Source organism: Scyliorhinus torazame, chromosome 9 (assembly GCF_047496885.1).
Source record: "Scyliorhinus torazame isolate Kashiwa2021f chromosome 9, sScyTor2.1, whole genome shotgun sequence".
In the NCBI taxonomy this organism is placed as follows: Eukaryota; Metazoa; Chordata; class Chondrichthyes; order Carcharhiniformes; family Scyliorhinidae; genus Scyliorhinus; species Scyliorhinus torazame.
In genome coordinates this window covers 24,342,258-24,366,742 of record NC_092715.1, presented here as the reverse complement: position 1 = coordinate 24,366,742, position 24,485 = coordinate 24,342,258, and the positions used below count along the sequence as shown (strand labels likewise).

At 44.1% G+C, this 24,485-nt stretch overlaps 1 protein-coding gene across 10 annotated transcripts in view; it reads right to left on the bottom strand.

Annotated features, from left to right (window-relative positions):
* The window catches only part of htt (huntingtin), a 310,292-nt gene that overhangs the window by 24,542 nt on the left and 261,265 nt on the right, over nucleotides 1–24,485 (bottom strand). For 9 of the 10 annotated variants that reach the window (XM_072515702.1, XM_072515706.1, XM_072515703.1 and 6 more), the window contains 10 exons: nucleotides 23,197–23,301; nucleotides 20,204–20,391; nucleotides 17,643–17,769; nucleotides 17,293–17,396; nucleotides 10,366–10,520; nucleotides 9,927–10,066; nucleotides 9,321–9,403; nucleotides 8,712–8,842; nucleotides 4,356–4,485; nucleotides 514–669 (listed from right to left, as the gene is read on the bottom strand). In XM_072515702.1, coding sequence (XP_072371803.1) covers nucleotides 514–669; nucleotides 4,356–4,485; nucleotides 8,712–8,842; nucleotides 9,321–9,403; nucleotides 9,927–10,066; nucleotides 10,366–10,520; nucleotides 17,293–17,396; nucleotides 17,643–17,769; nucleotides 20,204–20,391; nucleotides 23,197–23,301 — 1,319 coding nt within the window. Of the gene's footprint in view, nucleotides 1–513; nucleotides 670–4,355; nucleotides 4,486–8,711; nucleotides 8,843–9,320; nucleotides 9,404–9,926; nucleotides 10,067–10,365; nucleotides 10,521–17,292; nucleotides 17,397–17,642; nucleotides 17,770–18,152; nucleotides 18,301–20,203; nucleotides 20,392–23,196; nucleotides 23,302–24,485 lie in introns of those variants that run through there. The other variant, XR_011948987.1, reaches the window with a different exon arrangement.

The following is a 24,485-nucleotide window of genomic DNA, read 5'->3' as shown; positions in this document are numbered from 1 at the left end:
TTTTTTGTAGAGGCAACCAAAGCAGATAAGTGCGGAATCACCTCCGATCCTTCAGAAGGAAAGGGTTTCTGAAAGGCAAGGACAGGTCCAGTTAGACAACAGATAAGATTGAGCTATAATTATCGATGCCAATTGCTGCAATCTCGAGTCACTGGACGTTTTCAGGTTAATTTTCTAAACTGATCCAAGATCTCTTCCGCCTGCTTCAATGCTCCTCCCAGGCCAATAGACTGATCGACCATGTAGGCTGCATCATGTTTGGATGTGACTGGCTTGCTGGACTATTTGGGTGTTTCCCCCAACCGTCCACTGATGGATATATGTGGCGATACAGTGAGGATGAACAGTAGTACATTACAACTGAAATCCTGAAGGAAACTTCCATCACAGCTCAGAGATTTTACATTACAAACCGTTGGGAATAGGACAGCAACGGGGTTTCCAACAGATGTCAGCACATTGCCAGCTTTCTCAAGCACCAGTGTTTTTTTTAACCCCCACCCCTGTTCTTACCATGCCCAGAACAGCAGCTGCTTTGCAGATGGCAGGGACCAGATACTGATTCAAAATCTCATCTTCTGCTGGATGAATTTTCTGAAGTTCCGTCAGAGTGCTGTACATCATCTCAAACTGGGTCCTCTCAGTAAATAAATCCGAGACTGCCAAAAGCTACAATTAAAACAGAGATCGCATGGATTTCGGGAGAAATCTTTCCAGTGGGAGCTAATTCTCAAGTTTGTACAGTTTTGGGTTACAACAAGACTCACAGCAGAACCTCATTAGAAATATATAAAAGACTAGAAATAGCGAATGCCTCTATATTCCATATAAAGAGAAGGAAAAAGCGAGGAGAAAAGGTTTGGGGAAAGGAAGGAGGGGTAAAGAGGTGGAGAAGATCTTGACAGATAAGAAAAGAAAAGCAAAGTCTTTTTGTAAAAATGGAACTGGCTACGTGCTGAATGCCATACAAGCTGGTACCACAAGCAGACACACAGATACAGTTTGCATGGGAAGCTCGCTGGAGAAGCTGCACGAACTTCATTGCAAGATGTATGTAAAACAACTTGCATTTATATATCACCTTTGATGCAGTAAAACATCTCGATGCTTCACAGGAACTTTATCAAGCAAAACCTGACACCGAGCTATACAAGATATGAGGAGAGAAGACCAATGGTTCTACCAAAGACAATTAAAACAGAAAATGCTGGAAATAATAATAATAATTTTTATTGTCACAAGTAGGCTTACATTAACACTGCAATGAAGTTACTGTGAAATACACAGCCGGTTAGGCAGCAGCTGTAGACATAATTGGTTAAACTTTTCAAGTCAGATAGGATATGGCGCTGCTGAAACAGAAATTCTTTTAAAAGGGAATATGGCGGTCTACTTGAAGATAAATACTGAAGCTTAAGCCTTGCATTAAAATGCTCACATAAAGGAGATTGGTGTGGATTTATCAGACCAGTTACTGGGCTAGCACATTCTATTGACTAATCTTAAAAACTGTATGCTGTGAAAATTGTCAAAATGGGGAAGTAAGCTCTTCTTCATTATTTCAGCTTTCCTCCCACCAACCACTGACCTTCATCACTCCATCCCATCTGACTTGCATTTATTCTCGTTGCAGCAGCTCAATTGGTCATGCGATGAATTACCCCAGCATGCCAGAGATCCTAGCCTATGTTCTGTGTCCCCTCCTCCAATGGATACTGTTATGTAAAAGACCACGTGTGCACTTCACAATACAGTATCTTAAGACCCAATCATAGAACGGTTACAGCACAGGAGGCTATGCGGCCGGTTTTGTCCATGCCAACACTTTCGAAGAGAAATTCATCCAGTCCCACTCCCCCACCCTTGACTGTTAGCTTGCAAATTTTGTCTCTTCAGATACTTAGCTAACCCTTTCGAAAGCCACGATTGGCAGTGCACTTCAGATGCTAACAACTCACTGCGTAAAAATGATATTCGTCACGTTGTTTTTTGACATTCACCTTCATAGGTGCCCTGTGAAACTCGATCCTTTCGCCAATGGCAACAGTTTCTCTCCGCCCAGATGCCTCATGGTCAAATCACCTCTCAATTTTCTCTTCTCCAAGGAGAACTGCCAATCTAGCCACATAACTGAAGTGCCTCAACATCAGAACCATACTCGGAAATCCTTCCTATACCCTCTCCTTCACATCCTTCCTAAAGTGTGGTGCTCAGAAATGGACGCAATAATCCGTGTACTGGACACTAATCCAGTACTTCGCAGCAGGGTGACATGATAACAGTGGTTAGCACTGTTGCTTCACAGCGCCAGGGACCCGGGTTCGATTCCCGACTTGGGTCACTGTCTGTGCGGAGTCTGCACGTTCTCCGTGTGTCTGTGTGGGGGTTTCCTCTGGGTGCTCCGATTTCCTCCCAGTCCAAACATGGTTAGGTGGATTGGTCATGCTAAACTGCCCTTAGTGTCCAAAAAGAAAAGTGTTAGGTGGGGTTACAGGGAGCTGTGGGTTTAATTGGGGTGCTCTTTCCAAGGGCCAGTGCAGACTCAATGGGCCAAATGGCCTCCTTCTGCGCTGTAAATTCTATGATTCTATACTTCGCAATCCAGGATCTTAATGGAAAAATATTCATAACTGATTGAACAGTTAAAACTTAGGGAATGTTTTGGTTTCTAGATCTATTTTGTTTTTGAAAAGCCTATTTGAATTGATGAATCTGATGGAAGGTTACAGACCCTCTCTCTCTACTGATGCTGCTAAACCTGCTGAGCATTTCAAACATTTTTCTTTTTATTTCAGATTTCCTGCTTCCACAGTATTTTGCTTTTATATTTGTTAAAACCTGGAGTGTCATTTAACAGACTTACAATCATAGGTTAAGTGCGTGGGCAAATATCTTTTTTAATTTTTTTGTTTAAGGCGCAATTTAGCGTAGCCAATCCACCTACCCTGCACATTTTTGGGTTGTGGGGCGAACCCCATGCAAAACACGGGGAGAATGTGCAAACTCCACACGGACAGTGACCCAGAGCTGGGATCGAACCTGGGACCTCAGCGCCATGAGGCAGCAGTGCTAACCACTGCACCACCATGCTGCCCTGCAAATGTCTGGCAAACGAAGTATAAGGTGAGAAAATGTGAAATTGTCCATTTTGCCAGGAAGAATAAAAGTGCACGTAATCTAAATGGGGAGATTGCAGAGGTCCGAGGTACAGAGGGATGTGTGAGAATCACAAAAGGCTAATATGCAGATACACCAAGTAAAACGGAAAGCTAATAGAATGTTATTGTTTATTGCAAGGAAAATTGATTACAAAAGTAGGGTGGTTTTGTTATATAGGGAACTGGTAAGACCAGTACTGTGCACAGTATTGGTCTCCATATTTAAGGAAGGACGTAAATGCATTAGAAGCAGTTCAGAGAAGATTTACTGGACTAATAACCTGGAATGGGCAGGTTATCATGAAGACAGGCTAGGCTTGTACCCATTGGGGTTTAGAGGAGTAAGGGATGACTTTATTGAAACATAAGATCCTGAGGGGGTATTGGCAGGGTGGATGTGGAAAAATGTTTCCTCTTGTGGGAGAATCTAGAACAAGGGGCCACTGTTTAAAAATATGGGGTCGCTCATTTAAGACAGATCAAAAAACAATTTCTCTCAGAGGGCCATGAGTCTTTGGAATTCCCTTCCTGAAAAGGCAGTGGACGCAGAATCTTTGTAAGTTTTCAAGGCAAAGCTAGATAGATTCTTGTATTGACGTTCGTATCCCCATAACATTGTAAAATAGACCCAGGTATGTCACAAGCTCCAGCTCCTTGGCTTTGCAAACAGTTCAACTGAGAACGGCTCAAGATTCAGCTGCCCTCGTGGGTAAAAGTGAAATGGTGCCACAGGAACATGGAGTTCTCACAGTCGCCCACCACTAATATTACAAAAAACAGATCACCTGACCGTTATCACACCATCGTTTGTGGGACCCTGCTGTGAACAAATTGGTTGTCACATTTCCTACATTACAACTATATCAATGCAAGTTCTTTCTTTCTCAGCACAGGGGTGGTACTGGCCCATAAAGACCAGCAAGGTACCCAATCCAGGACAAGCTGGCTTTTTCTTAGCAGTATAATTTGCCTCAGTGGCTCTACAAAATGTGGGCAGAGGGAAAGGTGACAGAGAATTCCTGTTCACTATTGATTGATTTGATTTATTGTCACATGGACCGAGGTACGGTGAAAAGTATTGTTCTGCCGACAGTCCATACAGATCGTTCCATACATGAAAAAGAAAACCATAGGACATACATAAATGTCCAGAGCGCTGGAAAAGATTCCCGTTTCACAATCAGATCCAACACTTACCGATCTTACCACCTCACTGACCAGGACAACGGGGGTTTTCTTCCCAGTGTTTGTGGGAAGGACCCACTGACTGTAGAGTTCCAACAGGAATTGAGAACATGAATGAATGTCAACTCCAGCTCGATGCTTCCTGGAAATAAAGTGCGATAAAGAGTAACGGCGATTCAAACATGCTAGAAACATAATCTCTGCAGAACGAAGATGGATGACAAGCAGTGCGCATACCTGTGCTATCTTTGTAGGTCAGCTCAGCTCAGGTGATAGCACTCCCGCTTCTCAGGCAGTTGCGCATATAATTGATGCTCCAGTGCACTACTGAGAGTGCCACATCGTAGAAGGTGCTTTAGGAATCATGTGAAGGCAGGGTACTGCCCAACTTGTTCATAAGAACACTGGAGACTACAAGTGGAAGATGGTTGAGCTCATCCAACCCATATCCTAACTCGCATCAAGTTTCCTTCACCCATTGCATATCAGCACGCTGGCCTACACTGGGCTTCCGGTAGACCAACGCCTCAGTTTTAAACTTCTCATCCTTGTTTTCAAATTCCTCCATAGTCTCACCTATCTTGAAATTCCCTCCATGGTCTCACCCTTCCCTACCTCGAACCTCTCTCCATGGTCTGACCTTTCCCTACCTCGAACCTCCCTCCATAGTCTCCCCCCTCCCTACCTCAAGGATCCTCCAAGATATCTGCACTCCTCCAATTAAATAAAAAATGAAATGAAAATCGCTTATTGTCACAAGTAGGCTTCAAATGAAGTTACTGTGAAAAGTCCCAATTACTAGCATCCTGTGCATCTCCAATTTTAATTGTCCACTCTTGGCAGCCTTGCCTTCAAATGTGAGCTCTTCTCTGGATACTCTTCCTAAACCTCTTTGCTTCTTCACCACTCTTTCCCATCACCTCCTCCCCCACCCCTTCCGCCGTCTGTCCTAACATCTTCTGTGACTGATACCACATCTGTGAAGTGCCTTAGGGCGTTTTGCTATAAAAGGGTGCTTTATAAGTGCAAGTTGTTGTTGCAGGATTCAGGAACAGCTAAAGCTAATCAGCTGATGGGCTTTCTCTATTTTACCAATCCTGTGATCCCCGGGACTCATGGTAACAGACGGATGTCAGCCCACATTTTGCACAGATATTCAGAGTTATCAAATTCTCACTGCATAACGCTTTTTGTTAATCCACCAGCATATGCATAGAAGATAGGAGCAGGAGGAGGACTTTTGGCCCTTCCGACATTCATCATTATCATGGCTGATCAACCAACTCAATAGCCTAATCCTGCTTTCTCCCCATAGCCTTTGATCCCATTCTTCCCAAGTGTTATATCTCGCCACCTTTTGAATATATTCAATGTTTTAGCATCAACTACTTCCAGGCTCACCACTCTTTGGGTTAAGAAATGTCTCCTCATCTCTATCCAAAATGCTTTACCCTGAATCCTCATACTGTGACCCCTGGTTCTAGACACACTCATCATTGGTAACATCTTCCCTGCATCTACCCTGTCTAGTCCCGTTAAAATTTTGTAAGTCTCTATGAGATCCCCCTCATTCTTCTGAACTCCAGCGAGAACAATCCCAACCTAGTCAATCTCTCCTCATTTGGGGAAGCATGGTAGCAGACGTGGATAGCACTGTGGCTTCACAGCACCAGGGTCCCAGGTTTGATTCCCGGCTTGGGTCACTGTCTGTGGGGAGTCTGCACGTTCTCCCCGTGTCTGTGTGGGGGTTTCCTCCGGGTGCTCCGATTTCCTCCCACAGTCCAAACATGTGCAGGTTAGGTGGATTGGCCATGCTAAATTGCCCTTAGTAACCAAAAAAGGTTAGATGGGGTTATTGGGTTACGGGGAGAAGGTGGAAGTGAGGGCTTAAGTGGGTCGGTGCAGACTCGATGGGCCAAATGGCCTCCTTCTGCACTGTATGTGTTATGACAGTCCCGCCATCCCTGGAATCAGTCTGGTAAACTTTCGCTGCACTCCCTCGAGAGCAAGAGCATCCTTCCTCAGAGGAGGAGACCAAAACTGCACACTATACTCCAGGTGTGGCCTCACCAAGGCCCTGTACTATTGCAGCAACACATCCCTGCTTCTATACTCACAACCTCTCGCAATGAAGGCCATCATACCATTAGCCTGCTTTACCACCCAGGTCCCGCTGCACCTGCATGCTTACCTTCAGCGAATGGTGCACAAGGGCACCCAGGTCCTGCTGCACACTCCCCTCTCCCAATTTATAACTATTCAGGTAGTAATCTGCCTTCCTGTTTTTGCTTCCAAAGTGAATAACCTCACTTATCCAAATTATACTGCAACTGCCATTGATTTGCCCATTCGCCCAACCTGTCCAGATCATGCTGTAGGATCCCTGCACCCTCCTCACAACTCACCCTCCCACCTAACTTGGTATCATCTGGGGTTATGCTGCAACTGTACAGGACCCTAGTGAGACCACATTTGGAGTATTGTGTGCAGTTCTGGTCACCTCACTATAGGAGGGATGTGGAAGCATTGGAAAGGGTGCAAAGGAGATTTACCAGGATGCTGCCTGGTTTGGAGGGTAGGTCTTATGAGGAAAGGTTGAGGGAGCGAGGGCTTTTTTCTTTGGAGCGGAGGAGGATGAGAGGCGACTTAATAGAGGTTTATAAGATGATGAGGGGGATAGATAGAGTGGATATTCAGAAATTATTTCCTCGGGTGGATGTAGCTGTTACAGGGGGGCATAACTATAAGGTTCAGGGGGGGAGATATAGGAGGGATGTCCGAGGTAGGTTCTTTACTCAGAGAGTGGTTAGGGTGTGGAATGGACTGCCTGCTGTGATAGTGGAGTCGGACACTTTAGGAACTTTCAAGCGGATATTGGATAGGCACATGGAGCACACCAGAATGACGGGGAGTGGGATAGCTTGATCTTGGTTTCGGACAAAGCTCAGCACAACATCGAGGGCCAAAGGGGCTGTTCTATGTTCGATCTGCAAACTTTGAGATGTTACATTTTGTTCCCTCTTCCAAATCATTAATATATATATATTGTGAATAGCTGGGGTCCCAGCGCCGATCCCGGTGGTACCTCACTGGTTACTGCCTGCTAATTTGAAAAGGATCCATTAATCCCTACTCTTTGTTTCCTCTCTGCCAACCAGTTTTCTATCCACCTCAATATATTTCCCCCAATCCCATGTGCTTTAATTTTGCACAATAATCTCTTATGCGAGACTTTGTCAAACACCTTCTGAAAGTCCAAATATACCACATCGACTGGCTCCTCCTTGTCGACTGTACTGGTTACCTCTTCAAAGAATTCCAAGCATGGTTTTCCCTTTGTAAATCCATGCTGACTCTGACTGATCCTGCCACTGCTTTCTAAATGTTCCACTATTAAGTCCTTGATAATGGATTCGAGCATTTACCCGACTACCGATGTCAGGCTTACTGGCCTATAATTCCCTGCTTTCTCTCTACCTCCCTTTTTGAATATCGGAGTGATGTGAGCTACCCTCCAATCTGCAGGGACAGTTCCAGAGTCTATCGAATCCCGGAAGATGACCACCAATGCGTCCACTATTTCCAGAGCCACCTCCTTAAGCACTCTGGGATGCAGATTCTCAGGCCCTGGGGATTTATCCGCCTTCAATCCCATTAATGTTCCTAGCACCATTTCTCTACTAATGTTGATCTCCCTCAGTTCTTCCCTCTCACTAAACCTTTCATTCTCCAGCATTTCTGGTATCTGATTTGTGTCCTCTTTTGTGAAGACAGAACCAAAATATGTATTCAATTGCTCAGCATTTCTTTGTGCCTTATTGTGCATTCCCCTGTTTCTGTCTGTAGGGGGCCTACATTTGTCTTTACCAATCTCTTTCTCTTCACATATCTATAGAAATGCTTAGTGTCAGTTTTTATGTTCCCTGCAAGCTTCCTTTTGTACTGTACTTTCCCCTTCTTAATCAATCCCTTCGTCCTTATGCAGAATGTGATAGTGGCACTGCCAGGTGACTCTGTTCTTGCAGCCTTTTTTAATATTGTACCATTTGTTTTATATTGTCGCTCCTCATTCTTCCTACCAAAAATGTAGCACTTCACGTTGTGCGTTAAATTTCACCTACCCTGTGCCTACATATTTCACCAGTATATGTCCTCCTCAAGACTGTTACTACACTTCCAAGTTTTGTATCATCTGTAAACTAGTTGCCTGGTTGATTTCTCTTTTTTTCCCCCTGAATAGGGGTATAAACGTTTGCAATCCCACAGACCTCTGGTACCATTGCCGTATCCAAGACAAATGGGGCTGTTCTGGACTTAGGCAATCAAGTTCCTATATGGAGCGAGTGCTGGTGGCAATTCTAGACTAACCTGGAATTAATTGGAGAGGTTGGAGGGGAGGATGGAGCAGGCACATCACTTTCATCTTCCTCATCTTCATCCCACTCCTCTTCTCTCAAGGGGGTTATGTTGTTACCCAGCCAAACAGAATGAATGGAGACCTGGACACAGTGGACAAACATCTCATGAATTTAACGTCAAGAATGAAGTTCATTATTTACCAAGTATTATTCCTTTTCTGAAAGTCCTATGTTTTGCAGCAGTCTTCCCACCCGATTCCACTCTGTACCCATAAGCCTAGCCAATCAACGTCAATGGAAGGCATCACAGCCGAGCTGAAATCCCATACAAATCCATCCAGAGATCAGTGGTTAAATGCAATATTAGGCTACTGATTTGCTTCTTGGTTCTTGCTAAATTGGGTAATTACAGTTGGTGCAACAGGTCTGGTCTGCAAATGAACTGTTTGGAAATATCAGAGCTGCTGCACCACATCACGACACAGCAATCTCAGTGCTGCTATCTGTGAAAATTCACAAATACAAATGAAGGGCAGGGGCAGAGTAGAGCTCAAGCTGCAACATCGTCCACCGCCTCACAACCTACAGACACTAAATCTCACATACACTTTTACTGTACCTGTCCCAGTTTATAATCCATGTTCCCCATTTCCCGCTCTGTGTTAATCTGCAGTAAAAGCTTTTCATGGCTGATCAGGGCACCTGGATTTAATAAAGTGAAAAAAAAACACACAGTCAAAGTAAAACCAGTTTCCGTAAATAATGCAATTCTACAATTATAATGGAAGGTTATAGCCACGTTTGTTCATTTTAATTCTCTCTACATCAGGCAATGTTGGAAAACATTCCAACATAAACATTATTGCCGAGTTCAATACAGTTTTGTTTAATAAAACTTAGCATTACAAGTAATCCAGCTGCTCATCTCCATCAGGCGCTCTCACTTGCAACTCTCTCTATGGATTACAGAAAGATCCAACTGCATCGTCTTGGTCCAGCGACGCAGAATACACATTGGAGATCATTCATTCCTGTGCCCTCACAGCCCCCCCCCCCTCCGCTCACACACACACACACACACACACACACACATTCTGAGCATAAACAGCACTTAAAGAATAATTTGAAGCGAGCCTGAAGTTACCAGAGACAAGTTACGAAATTCAATAAAAATTCAACAGAACAATGGCTAAATGGCAGGTTGAATGTTACGAGCGCAACATACCAGATGTTGAATGGGAGAGGGATGGAACGGGATCCCACGCCTGATATGGGTAATGTGATGCTATGTTGTCCCTTTTTGATATCATTGCTTGGATTTCTCGCTCCACTATCCCTCGAATGACACTAAGTTTTCTTCCGAACCTGTGAACGGGTTTGTCGTAAGTGTCAGCTCAGCCATCAAACATGCATCAATAAGAAAATAACAACAGGCATTACAGGTATTCCACCTAAAACCCTGGCAAAGTTCACAAAATCAGGCAAGGAGAACAGGTGAAGATTCATAAACTTGCGTTTAATAATCATCCTGGAAGGTTTCGCGACATTAAAGACGCTATATAAATGCAAGTTGTTGCGATGACAGGCATTTCTACAGATACAAAAAATAATAATTGGCGGGTTAATTCGGTCATGCCTGTGACTGGACATGACCTAAAACTCACCGTGTGTCCAGAGCCTTCAGAGTCTTATTACGAGGCTGATGTTCAAGACAGCTGGTGGCTGGGTTCCCTGCCACTGGAATGGACATTGCACTTAGCACCAGGGATGTTATCGCTTGAACTGCAAGAATATTAATCTGAGTCCTCTCCGTATCCTCCTTAATAAAATGTGAAGAAGCTGCTGTTACAAAAGAGAATTTGATTTCACAAGGGCACAAAACAGACATCCAAATGATGAAAACGTTAGCGAAGGTGTGACCATGGCCAGCTGCTCAGAGCTCGCAGGAACACAAAGAGGCCATTCGGCCCCTTGAGTGTATTTTCCATTCAATAAGAACATGTCTGATTTCTATCTCAACTGTATCAACCCATCTTGGCTTCGTAATCCTCCAAACCTTTGCCTGGAAACATCTATTAATCTCAGATTTTAAATTGACTCTCAGCACTCAACAGCAGTTTTGTTTTGTTTGGGGCAGGGGGGGGGAGGAGGAGAGACGAGTTCTGCATTTTCACTACCACTTGTGTGAAGTAGCGGTTCCTGACATCAACCCTAAATAGCTTTGCTTTAGTTTAGATTTTGGCAACCAACCAGTTACCCTTGCCACGACTGAAATCAAAACCGCACCAATACTAATACACATCACTATTAATACAGCTTGTTGCTGTCCACTGTAGTTTAGAAGAGTGAGAGGCAACGTGATTGAAACATGAAGACCCTGAAGGGTATTGACATGGTGGATGGGAGAGGATGTTTTATCTTGAGGGAGATTCTAGAACTACAAGCCATTGTTTTAAAAAAAAAGGGATTGCACATTTTAAAAAAGTCATAGAGGTCTACAGCAGTGTTCTTCAAAGTCGGGGGTGCGACCCGCGGGCGGGTGCCGGGAGGGTCGCGGAGCCGTTGTCTGCGGCGCTCCCGATCGCGCAAATCCCCGCGCAGCAGCCGGCTTTTCATAACACCGGCTGCAAGCGACCGCGAACATGTTAAACAAAGAATTTGGCCGCATTGCGCATGCGCGCACGATGATCGGGAACGCATGCGCAGTGCGGCTGATATTTTTTTTAACGGTTGCAGCTTTTTGTTTTACAAGTTCTGTAGTGGTTTTTATTCATTTAATTTTTTTTTCATTTATTTTATTCATTTTTTTTTACAAGTTCGGGGGGGTTTTATTCATTTTTTTTCATTTATTTTACTCACTTTATGTTTATTTTTTTACAAGTTCGGGGGGGGGGGGGGGGGGTTTATTTGATAAATTTTATAGGGGAAAAATTCAGAACTTTGGACAGATGGAGACTCCATACTTTCCGACACCAGAAGGCTTCACCTTCATCCAATAGGTTCCATTGGAGGAGTGTGTACGAGGGCCAAAGGGACCCAAAACCATTTCCTCCATTTTTGTCAGCAGCAAACAAGGTAAGAGAAGATGGTGGATCGCGCAGGTCGGCCGGCGTGGGTCGCGAAGGTTGGCTGGTTGGTAAAAATGGGTCCCAGAAAAAAAGTTTGAAGAACACTGGTCGACAGGACAGAAAAGGCCCTTCAGCCCATCACTCTGACCTGGTCAAAAACAACCACCTAACTATTCTAATATAATTTTGCAGCACTTGGCTCATAGCCTTGTATACCCTGGCATCACAATTACACATCTAAATACTATGTTATGAGGGTCTCTGCCTCCACCACCCTTTCAGGCAGCGAGTTCCGGACTCCCACCACCCTCTGGGTGTAAAAGATTTTTCCTCACATCCCCTCTAAACCTAATGCCCCTTACTTTAAATCTAGAAGATCTAAGATGAGAGATGAGGAGAACGTTTTCTCTCAGACGGATGAGAGTCTCTGGAACTCTCTTCCTCAAATGGCAGTGGAAGCAGAATCCTTGAATATTTCAGATCCTTGATGAACAAGGAGATGAAAGGTTATTGGGGATAGGCGGGAATGTGGAGTTAAGTTTGAAATCAGATCAGGCTCGATAGGCTGAGCGGCCTACTCTGCTCCTGATTCTTATGGTACGAAGTCTTACAACACCAGGTTAAAGTCCAACAGGTTTGTTTCGATTCCTCAGGTGAATGAAGAGGTCTGTTCCAGAAACACATATACAGACAAATTCAAAGATGCCTATATATGTGTTTCTGGGTTCTGCGGGTTAGGTATATACCGCAGGGCAAGAGTTATATCTGGGGGAAAGGCAATTGTGATGCGATGAGGCAAGACTTAGGATGCATCGGATGGAGAGGAAAACTGCAGGGGATGGGCACAATGGAAATGTGGAGCTTGTTCAAGGAACAGCTACTGCATGTCCTTGATAAGTATGTACCTGTCAGGCAGGGAGGAAGTGGTCGAGCGAGGGAACCATGGTTTACTAAAGCAGTCAAAACACTTGTCAAGAGGAAGGAGGCGGCTTATGTAAAGATGAGACATGAAGGTTCAGTTAGGGCGCTCGAGAGTTACAAGTTAGCTAGGAAGGACCTAAAGAGAGAGCTAAGAAGAGCCAGGAGGGTACATGAGAAGTCTTTGGCAGGTAGGATCAAGGATAATCCTAAAGCTTTCTATAGATATGTCAGGAATAAAAGAATGACTAGGGTAAGAGTAGGGCCAGTCAAGGACAGTAGTGGGATGTTGTGCGTGGAGATGGGAGAGGTGCTAAATGAATATTTTTCGTCAGTATTCACACAGGAAAAAGACAATGTTGTCGAGGAGAATACTGAGATTCAGGCTACTAGACTAGAAGGGCTTGAGGTTCATAAGGAGGAGGTGTTAGCAATTCTGGAAAGTGTGAAAATAGATAAGTCCCCTTGGCCAGATGGGATTTATTCTAGGATTCTCTGGGAAGCTAGGGAGGAGATTGCTGAGCCTTTGGCTTTGATTTCTAAGTCATCTTTGTCTACAGGAATAGTGCCAGAAGACTGGAGGAGAGCAAATGTTGTCCCCTTGTTCAAGAAGGGGAGTAGAGACAACCCCAGTAACTATAGACCAGTGAGCCTTACTTCTGTTGTGGGCAAAGTCTTGGAAAGGTTTATAAGAGATAGGATGTATAATCATCTGGAAAGGAATAATTTGATTAGAGATAGTCAACATGGTTTTGTGAAGGATAGGTCGTGCCTCACAAACCTTATTGAGTTCTTTGAGAAGGTAACCAAACAGGTGGATGAGGGTAAAGCAGTGTATATGGATTTCAGTAAAGCATTTGATAAGGTTCCCCACGGTAGGCTATTGTAGAAAATATGGGATTCAGGGTGATTTAGCAGTTTGGATGAGAAATTGGCTAGCTGGAAGAAGACAAAGGGTGGTGGTTTGATGGGAAATGTTCAGACTGGAGTCCAGTTACTAGCGGTGTACCACAAGGATCTGTTTTGGGGCCACTGCTGTTTGTTATTTTTATAAATGACCTGGACGAGGGCGTAGAAGGATGGGTGAGTAAATTTGCAGATGACACTAAAGTCGGTGGAGTTGTGGACAGTGCGGAAGGATGTTACAAGTTACAGAGAGACATAGATAAGCTGCAGCGCTGGGCTGAGAGGTGGCAAATGGAGTTTAATGCAGAAAAGTGTGCGCTGATTCATTTTGGAAGGAATAACAGGAAGACTGAGTACTGGGCTAATGGTAAGATTCTTGGCAGTGTGGATGAGCAGAGAGATCGCAGTGTCCGTGTACATAGATCCATGAAAGTTGCCACCCAGGTTGAGAGGGTTGTTAAGAAGGCGTACGGTGTGTTAGCTTTTATTGGTATAGGGATTGTGTTTCGGAGCCATGAGGTCATGTTGCAGCTGTGCAAATCTCTGGTGCGGCCGCATTTGGAGTATTGCGTGCAATTCTGGTCGCCGCATTATTGGAAGGATGTGGAAGCATTGGAAAGGGTGCAGAGGAGATTTACCAGAATGTTGCCTGGTATGGAGGGAAGATCTTATGAGGGGAGGCTGAGGGACTTGAAGCTGTTTTCGTTAGAGAGAAGAAGGTTAAGAGGTGACTTAATTGAGGCATACAAGATGATCAGGGGATTAGATAGGGTGGGCAGTGAGAGCCTTTTTCCTCGGATGGTGATGTCTAGCACGAGGGGACATAGCTTTAAATTGAGGGGAGATAGATATAGGACAGATGTCAGAGGTAGGTTCTTTACTCAGAGTAGTAAGGGCATGGAATGCCCTGCCTGAAACAGTAGTGGACTCGCCAACACTAAGGGCATTCAAATGGTCATTGGATAGACATATGGACGATAAGAGAATAGTGTAAATGGGCTTTAAGCGTGGTTTCACAGGTCGGCGCAACATCGAAGGGCCTGTACTGCGCTGTAATGTTCTATGTTCTATGCTGAATGACAATCAGGAGCAGGAATCCCAGCAGTTTGTCCAATCCATGCCCTGCGGAGGCACGGTGATCAATTAGTCACAGCAAGTAATTAGGAAAGCTAATAGATTGTCATTTATTGGGAGGGGAATTGATTGCAAAAGTAGGGAAGTTTTATGTCATTTGCACAGGGCACTGGTGAGACCACACCTAGAGTACTGTATACATTATTGGTCTCCTTATTTAAGGATGCATTTAAATGAATCAGAACTAACCTTGTATTGCTACACCCATCGGCCAGAAGCATGGCATAAAGACAAAACATTCTATGTAGTTTATTTCAATTGCGTTATCAGTTTACCGAAGAGTACTTTTTCATTAGTTTGACGTATCAGATGCCTGTTAAGTAATGTTTAGTCTAGGTTGATTTTAGTTTGTTTGCTACCCTGGAGGTCTTAAAATGTGAAATCCTGTCCTTTGGTAATTTCTGCTGGTCGCTGGGAAATTCACCTGGTCCATCAAATCTAATTAAGAACTGAGATTAATGTCAAGTGTATGTTACCTTCCTTTTTAGTTATCCCTTCTGGATTCATCAGAGTTCAAAACAGGCAATCTGCTGCCTTGTGCCCAGTCTGCTTCGATAAATAAGCATAGCTCCTCTTATAGTGCAGGCCACATCAGAGTTACTGGCGTGGCATGGCCAGAAACCCCATTAAAGCTAGATGATAACTGAAAATCTGTATTAAATAGTGTGTTTAAATCAATTTCATGAGATTATTAATTCAGTATTTTTTATGATGTGATAACGACTGAATTGTACCAATAAGGGTTCACTGATCCTACAGTTACTGATCCTATGGAGCTACATTTGATGGGGTGCAAAAATTGGGGATTGAGCTACAACCCTAGTTCGGTTGCCCCAATATTGCTTGGTGCAGATTGGGTAGGTACGTTTGGAGGGGAGGGAGCTTTGGTTAGCAACCTGGAAGTCGGAGTTTCCCTGCACATTGTTGAGTTTTACCGCCATAGCTTGTGCCTTTTGTTTTTCACCAAGTTCACCATCCAGAGGCCAACTTAACCAATAGGCTGTTAAGCAGTTAATGCTCGAGAGGAGGCCTCAGAAACAGGAGCTGAGGCATGTGCAGGGAAAGAATTTGTTGCTGTGTTGATTGGATATTTGGGGTGGGAGTTCTTGGCCTTGGTGGGGGGGGGTGCGTCCAATCCCTGATCTGGAGGGGCAATGGCGTGATCAGATCCTGGGGCAGGGTCAGTTTCCAAGGCAGGTCCAATCTGTGGGGTTTTTTTTTGATGCAGCTGAGGGGTGAGGTCTGATTGCAAGTGAAAGTAGGTATCAATAGTAAGGAAGGAAGCAAGTTTGATCTGTTTAGGAGAAGCACTCTTGCTCCTCTTGGCTCACAAGCAGTGCTGTAAAGGCATTTAGCTTGCCTCTGAAGCTGCCCTTGCCTCCTTCGAGCTGCCATATTTCCCCGCGACCTGGGAAACCCATTTGGACAGAGTTCAACAAGAGGCTCCCAACCTCGTCATAATAATTTAAATGATCAGCTTGATTCCTGGGACTGGCTGCCAACCCCCTTTCCTACTTCCTGTTAAAGCCAGAAGTGGGTATATGGTGGAGGTGGGTTGGCACCGTTCGATATTTGAAGGAAATGGCACTGAGATGGGAATAGGAGCAGGAGTTCAGCCCCTCGAGCCAATTCTGCCATTCGACTCGATCATGGCTGATCAGAAGCATAAAAAAATCGGCCCTTCGAGCCTGCTCCCCCATTCACTAAGATCATAACTGATCATCCAACTCAGCAACCTGTTCCTGCTTTCCCCCATATCCTTTGTTACAGTTAGCCCCACTAGCTATATCTAACTCCTTCTTGAAAACATACAATATCAAATGCTTTCTTTGGTAGGGATATGATTCTCGTTTAGGAATTTCCATTACTATAAAATGCAAGAGGTCCCGGGTCGGGGGTGGCACGGTAGCACAGTGGTTAGCACTGTTGCTTCACAGCTCCAGGGTCCCAGGTTCGATTCCCGGCTTGGGTCACTGTCTGTGCGGAGTCTGTACATTCTCCCAATGTCCACATGGGTTTCCTCCGATGCTCCGGTTTCCTCCCACAGTCCAAAGATGTTCAGGTTAGGTGGATTGGCCATGCTAAATTGCCCTAAGTGTCCAAAAAAGGTTAGGGGATTACGGGGATAGGGTGGAGATGTGGGCTTAAGAAAGGTTCTCTTTCCAAGGGGCGGTGCAGACCCGATGGGTCGAATGGCCTTCTTCTGCACTGTAAATTCTATGATTCTGGTAGTGAATTCCACAGGTTCACCACTCTACGGGTGAAGAAATTTCTCCTCATCTCAGTCCTAAATGATTTGTCCTGTAACCTTAGACCGTAACCCCTGGTTCTGGACTCCCCAATGTTCCTACATAACTCAGTATCTCACTGATCTTCATAAAGCAAGTGAGCTCTGTGCACCCAGAGACATGGCAGAGGTCAGAAACACAACAGTTTAGAAGGATGAGCAAAAGAATGGGGAAAGTGAACCAGGTAGCCAGTTCAGTGCAGCACCAACTCCTTCATTCCCAAAATTTTATTCCCCATATCTGTGTGCCTCGAAGCTCCACATCCACTTGCTTGTACCTCTTGTGGAACTTCCTCTTCCTGGTTCATCGCTAGTGGTTGAGTCACAAGTACACCGAGAAGGGTTGCCCAGGTTTCCTCAAACTGGGTGCGGCTTGTCCAGCCTAAAACAGAAGAAACCAATTGTACTGCAGGTATTTCTGACTCTAATTTCAAAGCAGATAGCACTTAATCTTGATCATTATTAACAAAATTTGGCACGTGGCCAAGGGCAGGACAAAACCCAACAGCATAATACACCATGAAAGCCACTTTCTAATGAACTTTTGCGAAACTAGGAGTTTATAAATGAACAGCAGCCAGTAAAAACCAGGCGAAGATTAATTTTCTCCTAAGGTTTTGCCACTTACCAAGAACGTTTATCCTATAGATGAACTCTTTGAAGACTTCTTTTTCCTGAAGAAACTCGACCGGAATTTCAGGCAGAGTTGTACCAAATTCACCCCCAGCTTGTGGTGACCATCCCAACTTCCATACCTGAGGAAAGTTGATTGTGAGTTAACGGAGAGGGAACATTCTTTGCACATACTGAAGTTTGTGCCATGCAAGTTCAAAATTGCTTATTTGGTCTGTAAATCTTGACCCAGATTAAATGATGTTCAAGATTTCGAAACATAGATTCTTCTGTAGGGGAGACGATGGTGAGGTGATATTGTCACTGGACTAGTTATCCAGAGACCAGAGTAATGCTGTGGAGACCTGGGTTCGAATCCTGCTACGGCAGATGGTAAAATTTGAATGCAATAAAAAATGTCAGGAACTAAAAAGTCTAGTCATGGCCATGAAACAATTGTCAATTGTCATAAAAATACATCTGGTTCACTGGTTTCCTTTAGGGAAGGAAATCGGCCATCCCTTACCTGGTCTGGCTCCAGACTCTGTGACTCCAGACCCACAGCATTGTGGTTGACTATTAACGTCCCTCTGGAATGGCCTAGCAAGCCACTCAGTTCAAAGGCAATTTAGGATGAGTAATAAACGCTGGCCCAGGCAGCAACACCCACATCCCTTGAATAAGAAAGATGTTTTTGAAAGTCATAATTATCATTTTTTGTTCCTCGCTGGACTGTGTAGCAATAGGAATTTAAACTGGGGTGAGATAAGAAAATTAACATACCTGAGCACCATCAGGTTTTAACAATTTGGCAACAGGGTAACTTCAGAATGCAATGAAAAGCCAAGGAGAAGAGACAAGGCTCGTAGAACAGGACATCAAAATGGTAAGAGAGAACGCATAAAAGTAATGATTAGGTCACGTTGAATTTGAGGCTCGAGAAGGAAGAGTAGACGGAGGGAGGTGAGGTTAGGGTACAAGTCTCTGACAGCATGCTGGCAGGATGAGGAAACACAAATACCAAGAAAGGCTCGGAAAATCGGGTCTTTCTTTGTTAGATTGGCACAGGTTACTGATTGCTACAACAGCGATATTTAAAACTAAGAGAGGATAGAACAGATTATTGAAAATGGGTTGTTTCCTGGAGCCACAAATGTAAGATTAAATGCAACAGTGTGTGTCACAGTGGAGCGCAGGAGGAAAATCTCAGTAAAGAGCCACAAATACATTTCCAAAGGTTAGTGGTTGAAGAAGTAAAGTCAACATTCCTGATTCGACCGGATGGATGAATGATAAGGGATTGAAGAAATATAAAAGTGAAAAATGTGATTAGGACATTTTACTTGGAGTACGGTTTAGATTGACCAGAATGTAGTCCATCAGACAAGTTCAAAGGCATTGTACAATGAGATTTGGGAAAATTTAACCAAAAAGAACAAAGGAAAAACAATGATTAAATTTAATACACCAGCTATACTAAAACATAAAGGAAATGCTAAATACAAACAGAAAACCTAGAAGATGAGTTAATGCTCTGCCCGCAGGATCTCCATCGTAACCCACATTCCGATGGAAGATCCCACACCCAAGTTGTTCACCCAGTTTTCTCTTTTCAGACACTGACCGGATTGCTCCACAACCTCCTGTTTTCATTTCAGATTCTCAACACTATATTTATTTCCCATTTTCCACCACTGAGGAAACGCAGCACAGTAGTCAGATCATAAAACAATACGCCTACCTGGAGCAGAATAACCTGCATAATTGCCCAACAGAAAACAAAACTCGATCTGTCATCCGTGTGAAGTGCTAATGATTTGCATATCCTTTTAACAACAAAAAGCATAAGAATGAGGAGGAGCAGTCTACTTTGAGCCCCTTGGGCCTGCTCTGCTGTTTAATAACATCACAGCTCATCTTCTGCCTTAGCTCGACTTTCCCACCTGCTCCCCAATGTGCCCTGATTCTGAGACAGCAAAGATCTGTCTATCTCGGGCTTGAATATATTCGATGAAGCAGCACCTCTGAAGTAGAGAATTCCAACAATTCACAACCCTTCAAGTGAAGACATTTCTCCTCATCTCAGTCATCCTTACCCTGAGACTGTGTCACATGTTCTAGTTCCCCAGCAAAGGAAAACAAACTTTCACTTTCGATCTTGTCACTATTTTAATATTGCAGCAACTTGATCATAGAATTCCTTCAGTGCAGAAGGCGGCCAGTCGGCCCATCGAGTCTGCACCAACCCTCTGAAAGAGCACCCTACCTAGGATCATTCCCCCTCGCTATCCCCATAACCCCATCTAACCTGCACAGGTTTGAACACTAAGGGAGAATTTATCATGGCCAATCACTTAACCTGCATATCTTCAGACTGTGAAAGGAAACCCATTCTGACACTGGGAGAAGTGCAAACTCTTCAGTCACCCAAGGCCGTAATTGAACCTGGGTCCCTGGAAGTGTGACACAGCAGAGCTAACCACTGTGCCATCGTGCCACCCAAATCAATCAGACTTCAGACTGCTTCAGATGAATGCTTCAAGCTCAAGAAGGACAATTAAGTTGACTCATACTCACCAATGGCGGGGTACGGGTGTAGCTGTTAACCAGAGGCAATCGGGCCAAACTGATACCAATATTCCTGAGAGTCGTGTTCAGGAATGCTGGGATTCGTGTGTTGCTGGCATGCCCAAAGGACAGTATAGTCTGGAGACACTCCACCATTTCAGTCATCACATTACAGGCCTTTGTAATGCACTTGGATCCTAAAAGAAAGACAGTAAAAGAGGTAAAACATCATAACCTCAATAATAACTACTAACTATAATACTAGCGCTCACCTGCTCCAGTTAAATAGGAAGTCGGTAGGAACCCAACTGAAAATGTTAAGAGACACAGAATTGCATTTATTTATCAGCTTAACGGATCTCGCTCTAACATTTCAAAATGTTTCCCATAACTTGACTTTAATGTAGTGACCAGCATACAAGCAAATGGCTTCATCTGAATTTGTATGTAGGCCATTGAACTGAGCGTTTTAAAAGGTCTTTGTCAATTTCTTCTGAAATAATTTATTTTGTCTTTGTCCTGAAGCATCAATTTAAAGTAAATCTTCTCTTAAAAAAAAAGCTGCAACCTCGGTTGGGAATTGATCCATTTCTTAGTGGAAGGACATGGGCTTCAGCACATTTATAAAAAAAAAAATTAATTTTATGGTATGTGTGCGTCGCTTTCTAGGCCAGCAGTTATTGCCCATTCCTAGTTACCCTTCAGAAGATGGTGGTGAGTTGCCTTCTTGAACCGCTCCATAGTATGAATGGAGGTGTTTTTGTCAGCTAAGGAATTGCTACAATATCAGAGGTGGATGAGGTATTAAACCAAGGTTCTATTTGCCTATTCAGATGGATGAGATCTCACTGCACTATTTGCAGAGCAAGGTAGTTCTCCTGGTGTATTGGCTAACGCTCTATGTCAACCAACATCATGAAAACAGATCATTTCACTGCTACTCGTGGGAACTTATTGTGAGCAAACTGCCGGCTGCATTTGCTACCGTACAAAGTTACACCAGTTACATAGAACATACAGTGCAGAAGGAGGCCGTTCAGCCCATCAAGTCTGCACCGACCCACTTAAGCCCTCACTTCCACCCTATCCCTGTAATCCAATAACCCCTCCTAACACTTTTGGTCACTAAGGGCAATTTATCATGGCCAATCCACCTAACCTGCACGTCTTTGGAGGAAACCGGAGCACCCGGAGGAAACGCATGCAGACACAGGGAGAACGTGCAGACTCCGCACAGACAGTGACCCAGCGGGGAATTGAACCTGGGACCCTGGCGCTGTGAAGCCACAGTGCTAGCCACTTGTGCTACCGTGCTGGCTCACGCTTTCTGACATTCTTAAGTCACAAAAGATGCAATGTGAATGAAGTCCATTATTTTGTGTTATCAACTATAAGTAGTCAAAATTGTCTGGCTGGTACATTGCATTTATAATACTGGCAAATTAGTCACTCTTTAATCTCAATGTTTGTGATTACCAGTCAGCTCAACAGGAATCCACATTGAAGGGAAATACATTAAAGGGTGTGAATGAGCATAGACCAAGGGCTTAAAACACTGAAAGTGAGAGCACAATAATTAATGGCAACAGAAATTGGCTTTTAGTTAAGAACCAGGTACGTCATGAGGAAAGTTTATTTTTGCTGAAGTGATTAGGGAATTTGGAATCCACAGCCTCATAAGTTGTTGGCCACAGATTCAATTGAGGCTGTCTACAAAAGGTAATCGGATAAATACATGAAGGAGGAAATATTGTACAGCATAGATGATAGGTGGGATTGGGACCAACTGGATTTTCTGGATGAGAATGAGGAAATGCTTTCAGAAAAATGCTGTTACATGGAGAAGCATGGAATAATTTGTTGAAGGGAGTGGTTGAGGCAGAAGCCTTTAATGGTTTAAGAAAATATTTGACGCAAAACCCAAGACAAGGGGGAGAGAACAGGGCAGCAAGGTTAGGTTTGGGTAAAGGACTGCACGGATACAATAGTCTGAATGGCCTCCCCCCTTTCTGCTGTAAAAACATAGAAACAGAAAATAGGAGGCACTTTGGCTCTTCGAGCCTGCTCCGCCATTCATTATTAGGGGTGATTATCCAACTCAATCCCTAATCCCGCCTTCACCTCATATCCTTTGATCTCCTTCACCCCAAATGCTATATCTAACTGCTTCTTGAAAACATACTGTTCTGTCCTCAACTACTTCCTTTGGTGATGAATTCCACAGGCTCACCACTCTGGGTGAAGAGGTTTCTCATAATCTCTGACCTAAATGGTCTACCCCATATCCTCAGACTGTGACCCCTGGTTCTGGACACCCCACATTGGGAACATCCTTCCTGCATCTACCCTGTCCAGTCCTGTTAGAATTTTATAGGTTTCTATGAGATCACTCCTCATTCTTCTGAACTCTAGCGAATGCGACCCCGACTCAAACTCTCCTCATACATCCACCCTGCCATCCCAGAAATCAATCTTCGCTGCACTCACTCTACAGTAATGTAAACCTCTACAGCTCCATGGCAGCTGTCATCAATACCCGCAAGAATTTGGGGCAGCACGGTAGCATGGTGGTTAGCACAATTGCTTCACAGCTCCAGGGTCCCAGGTTCGATTCCCGGCTTGGGTCACTGTCTGTGCGGAGTCTGCACGTTCTCCCCGTGTGTGCGTGGGTTTCCTCCCACAGTCCAAAGATGTGCAGGTTAGGTGGATTGGCCATGCTAAATTGCCTTAGTGTCCAAAATTGCCCTTAGTGTTGGGTGGGGTTACTGGGTTATGGGGATAGGGTGGAGGTGTGGGCTTGGGTCGGGTGCTCTTTCCAAGAGCCGGTGCAGACTCGATGGGCCGAATGGCCTCCTTCTGCACTGTAAATTCTATGAAGTGAAAGAACAGGAGGACTTAAATTTGGCTTCATCTCCACATTCAAATATCAGCAGACTAGTCTGATAATTGGAGTTTGTTTCTGGTGTGCCCCAAGGGACCAACTTGAAGCCAAATATATTTACGCTCAGACACATTCGCACTCTCTTCATCCTCGAGTGGAGCTCCATTAGTATTCAACTTTCTCCTCTCTTCATGAAGCAGCAGCTGCTCTCCTGGTTCAACCGCCACTGAAATAAGCAGATAAAATGAATCACAAGCATGGAGAGCCAGGAAGGACCCAAGAGGCACAGTCACTTCACTCAAGGCTTTCAAACAAAATTCTTCAGGAATGAGGTTTTTCATTGCACTGAACTATTTTGCACAGATAAAAGATACCGTCCAACAAGCAGGGTAACTTTACAAAAGAAAAACTGGATGTTTGCTTAACACATTATTATAGAAAATTTGAGTTAAGAAAATATTTGCGATGGGAGGTTTTCAAAGACACGTGGGGTCCTTTTGGAAATATTGGCATCCTCTTGGGGGTCTATTACATTCACGGACGCACATCTGAAGACCCCTTGCACATGGTAACACTTCCTAGGGACCCCATGCAAATGCTGACGGTTAGTTGGAGAGGGCTAGGAGAAGGTTTATCTGGAGCATAGGCTAGTTCCACCAAATGGTGTTATAGCCTCTATGCAATACTGGCACTCCTCGAAACACCCGTTATCCTCAGTTTTGAAAAATTGTGTCAGCTGGGCAAAGGATAGCAGGGCTATCACTGGAATAAGCACCTATTACCACTTGCTGGTAAGTTAAAAGGAAAAAATGCACACATTTTAGAAAATGTGTGAAAATCTTTGATTTAAAACAAGATTTCTCCATTAACGACTGTATAAGCCTTTATACCGTAACAAACACAGCCTAGGTATATCTTCAGTCCAACCTGTTGCGATAGAAAACAATCAGTTGAGTCCAAATTGCTTGTGCAAAATACTTTTGGACATTATCAATCCAGTTCCTAGAGCGTCTAAGTACAAACCTGCCCTTTGTTCAGCACTGATTGGACAATTGCACGCAAACAATACAGCATTGGAGACTAATGGGAGATTTGCTAGAGGTGCACACAATTATGACTGGGTTGCATGAAAAACTGGTCCATGAGTTGTTGGTAGAAGGATTAGAGGACACAGATTAAAGTTCTGGGCAAGAGATCTGGGCAAAAATTTGAACCTTGCTTTGCGCAGCGAGTGGTAATAACGCAGAACTCACTGCCCGCAAGAATGGTGGAAGACAATGAATGATTAAAACGTAAAATGGATGGACACTTGGAAATAAATTTTCAGGTCCACAGGAATTCAACAGGGAAATCAGACTCACTGGATTCATCCGAGTAGAGCCACAATAGACTTGATGGGATGAATGGCCT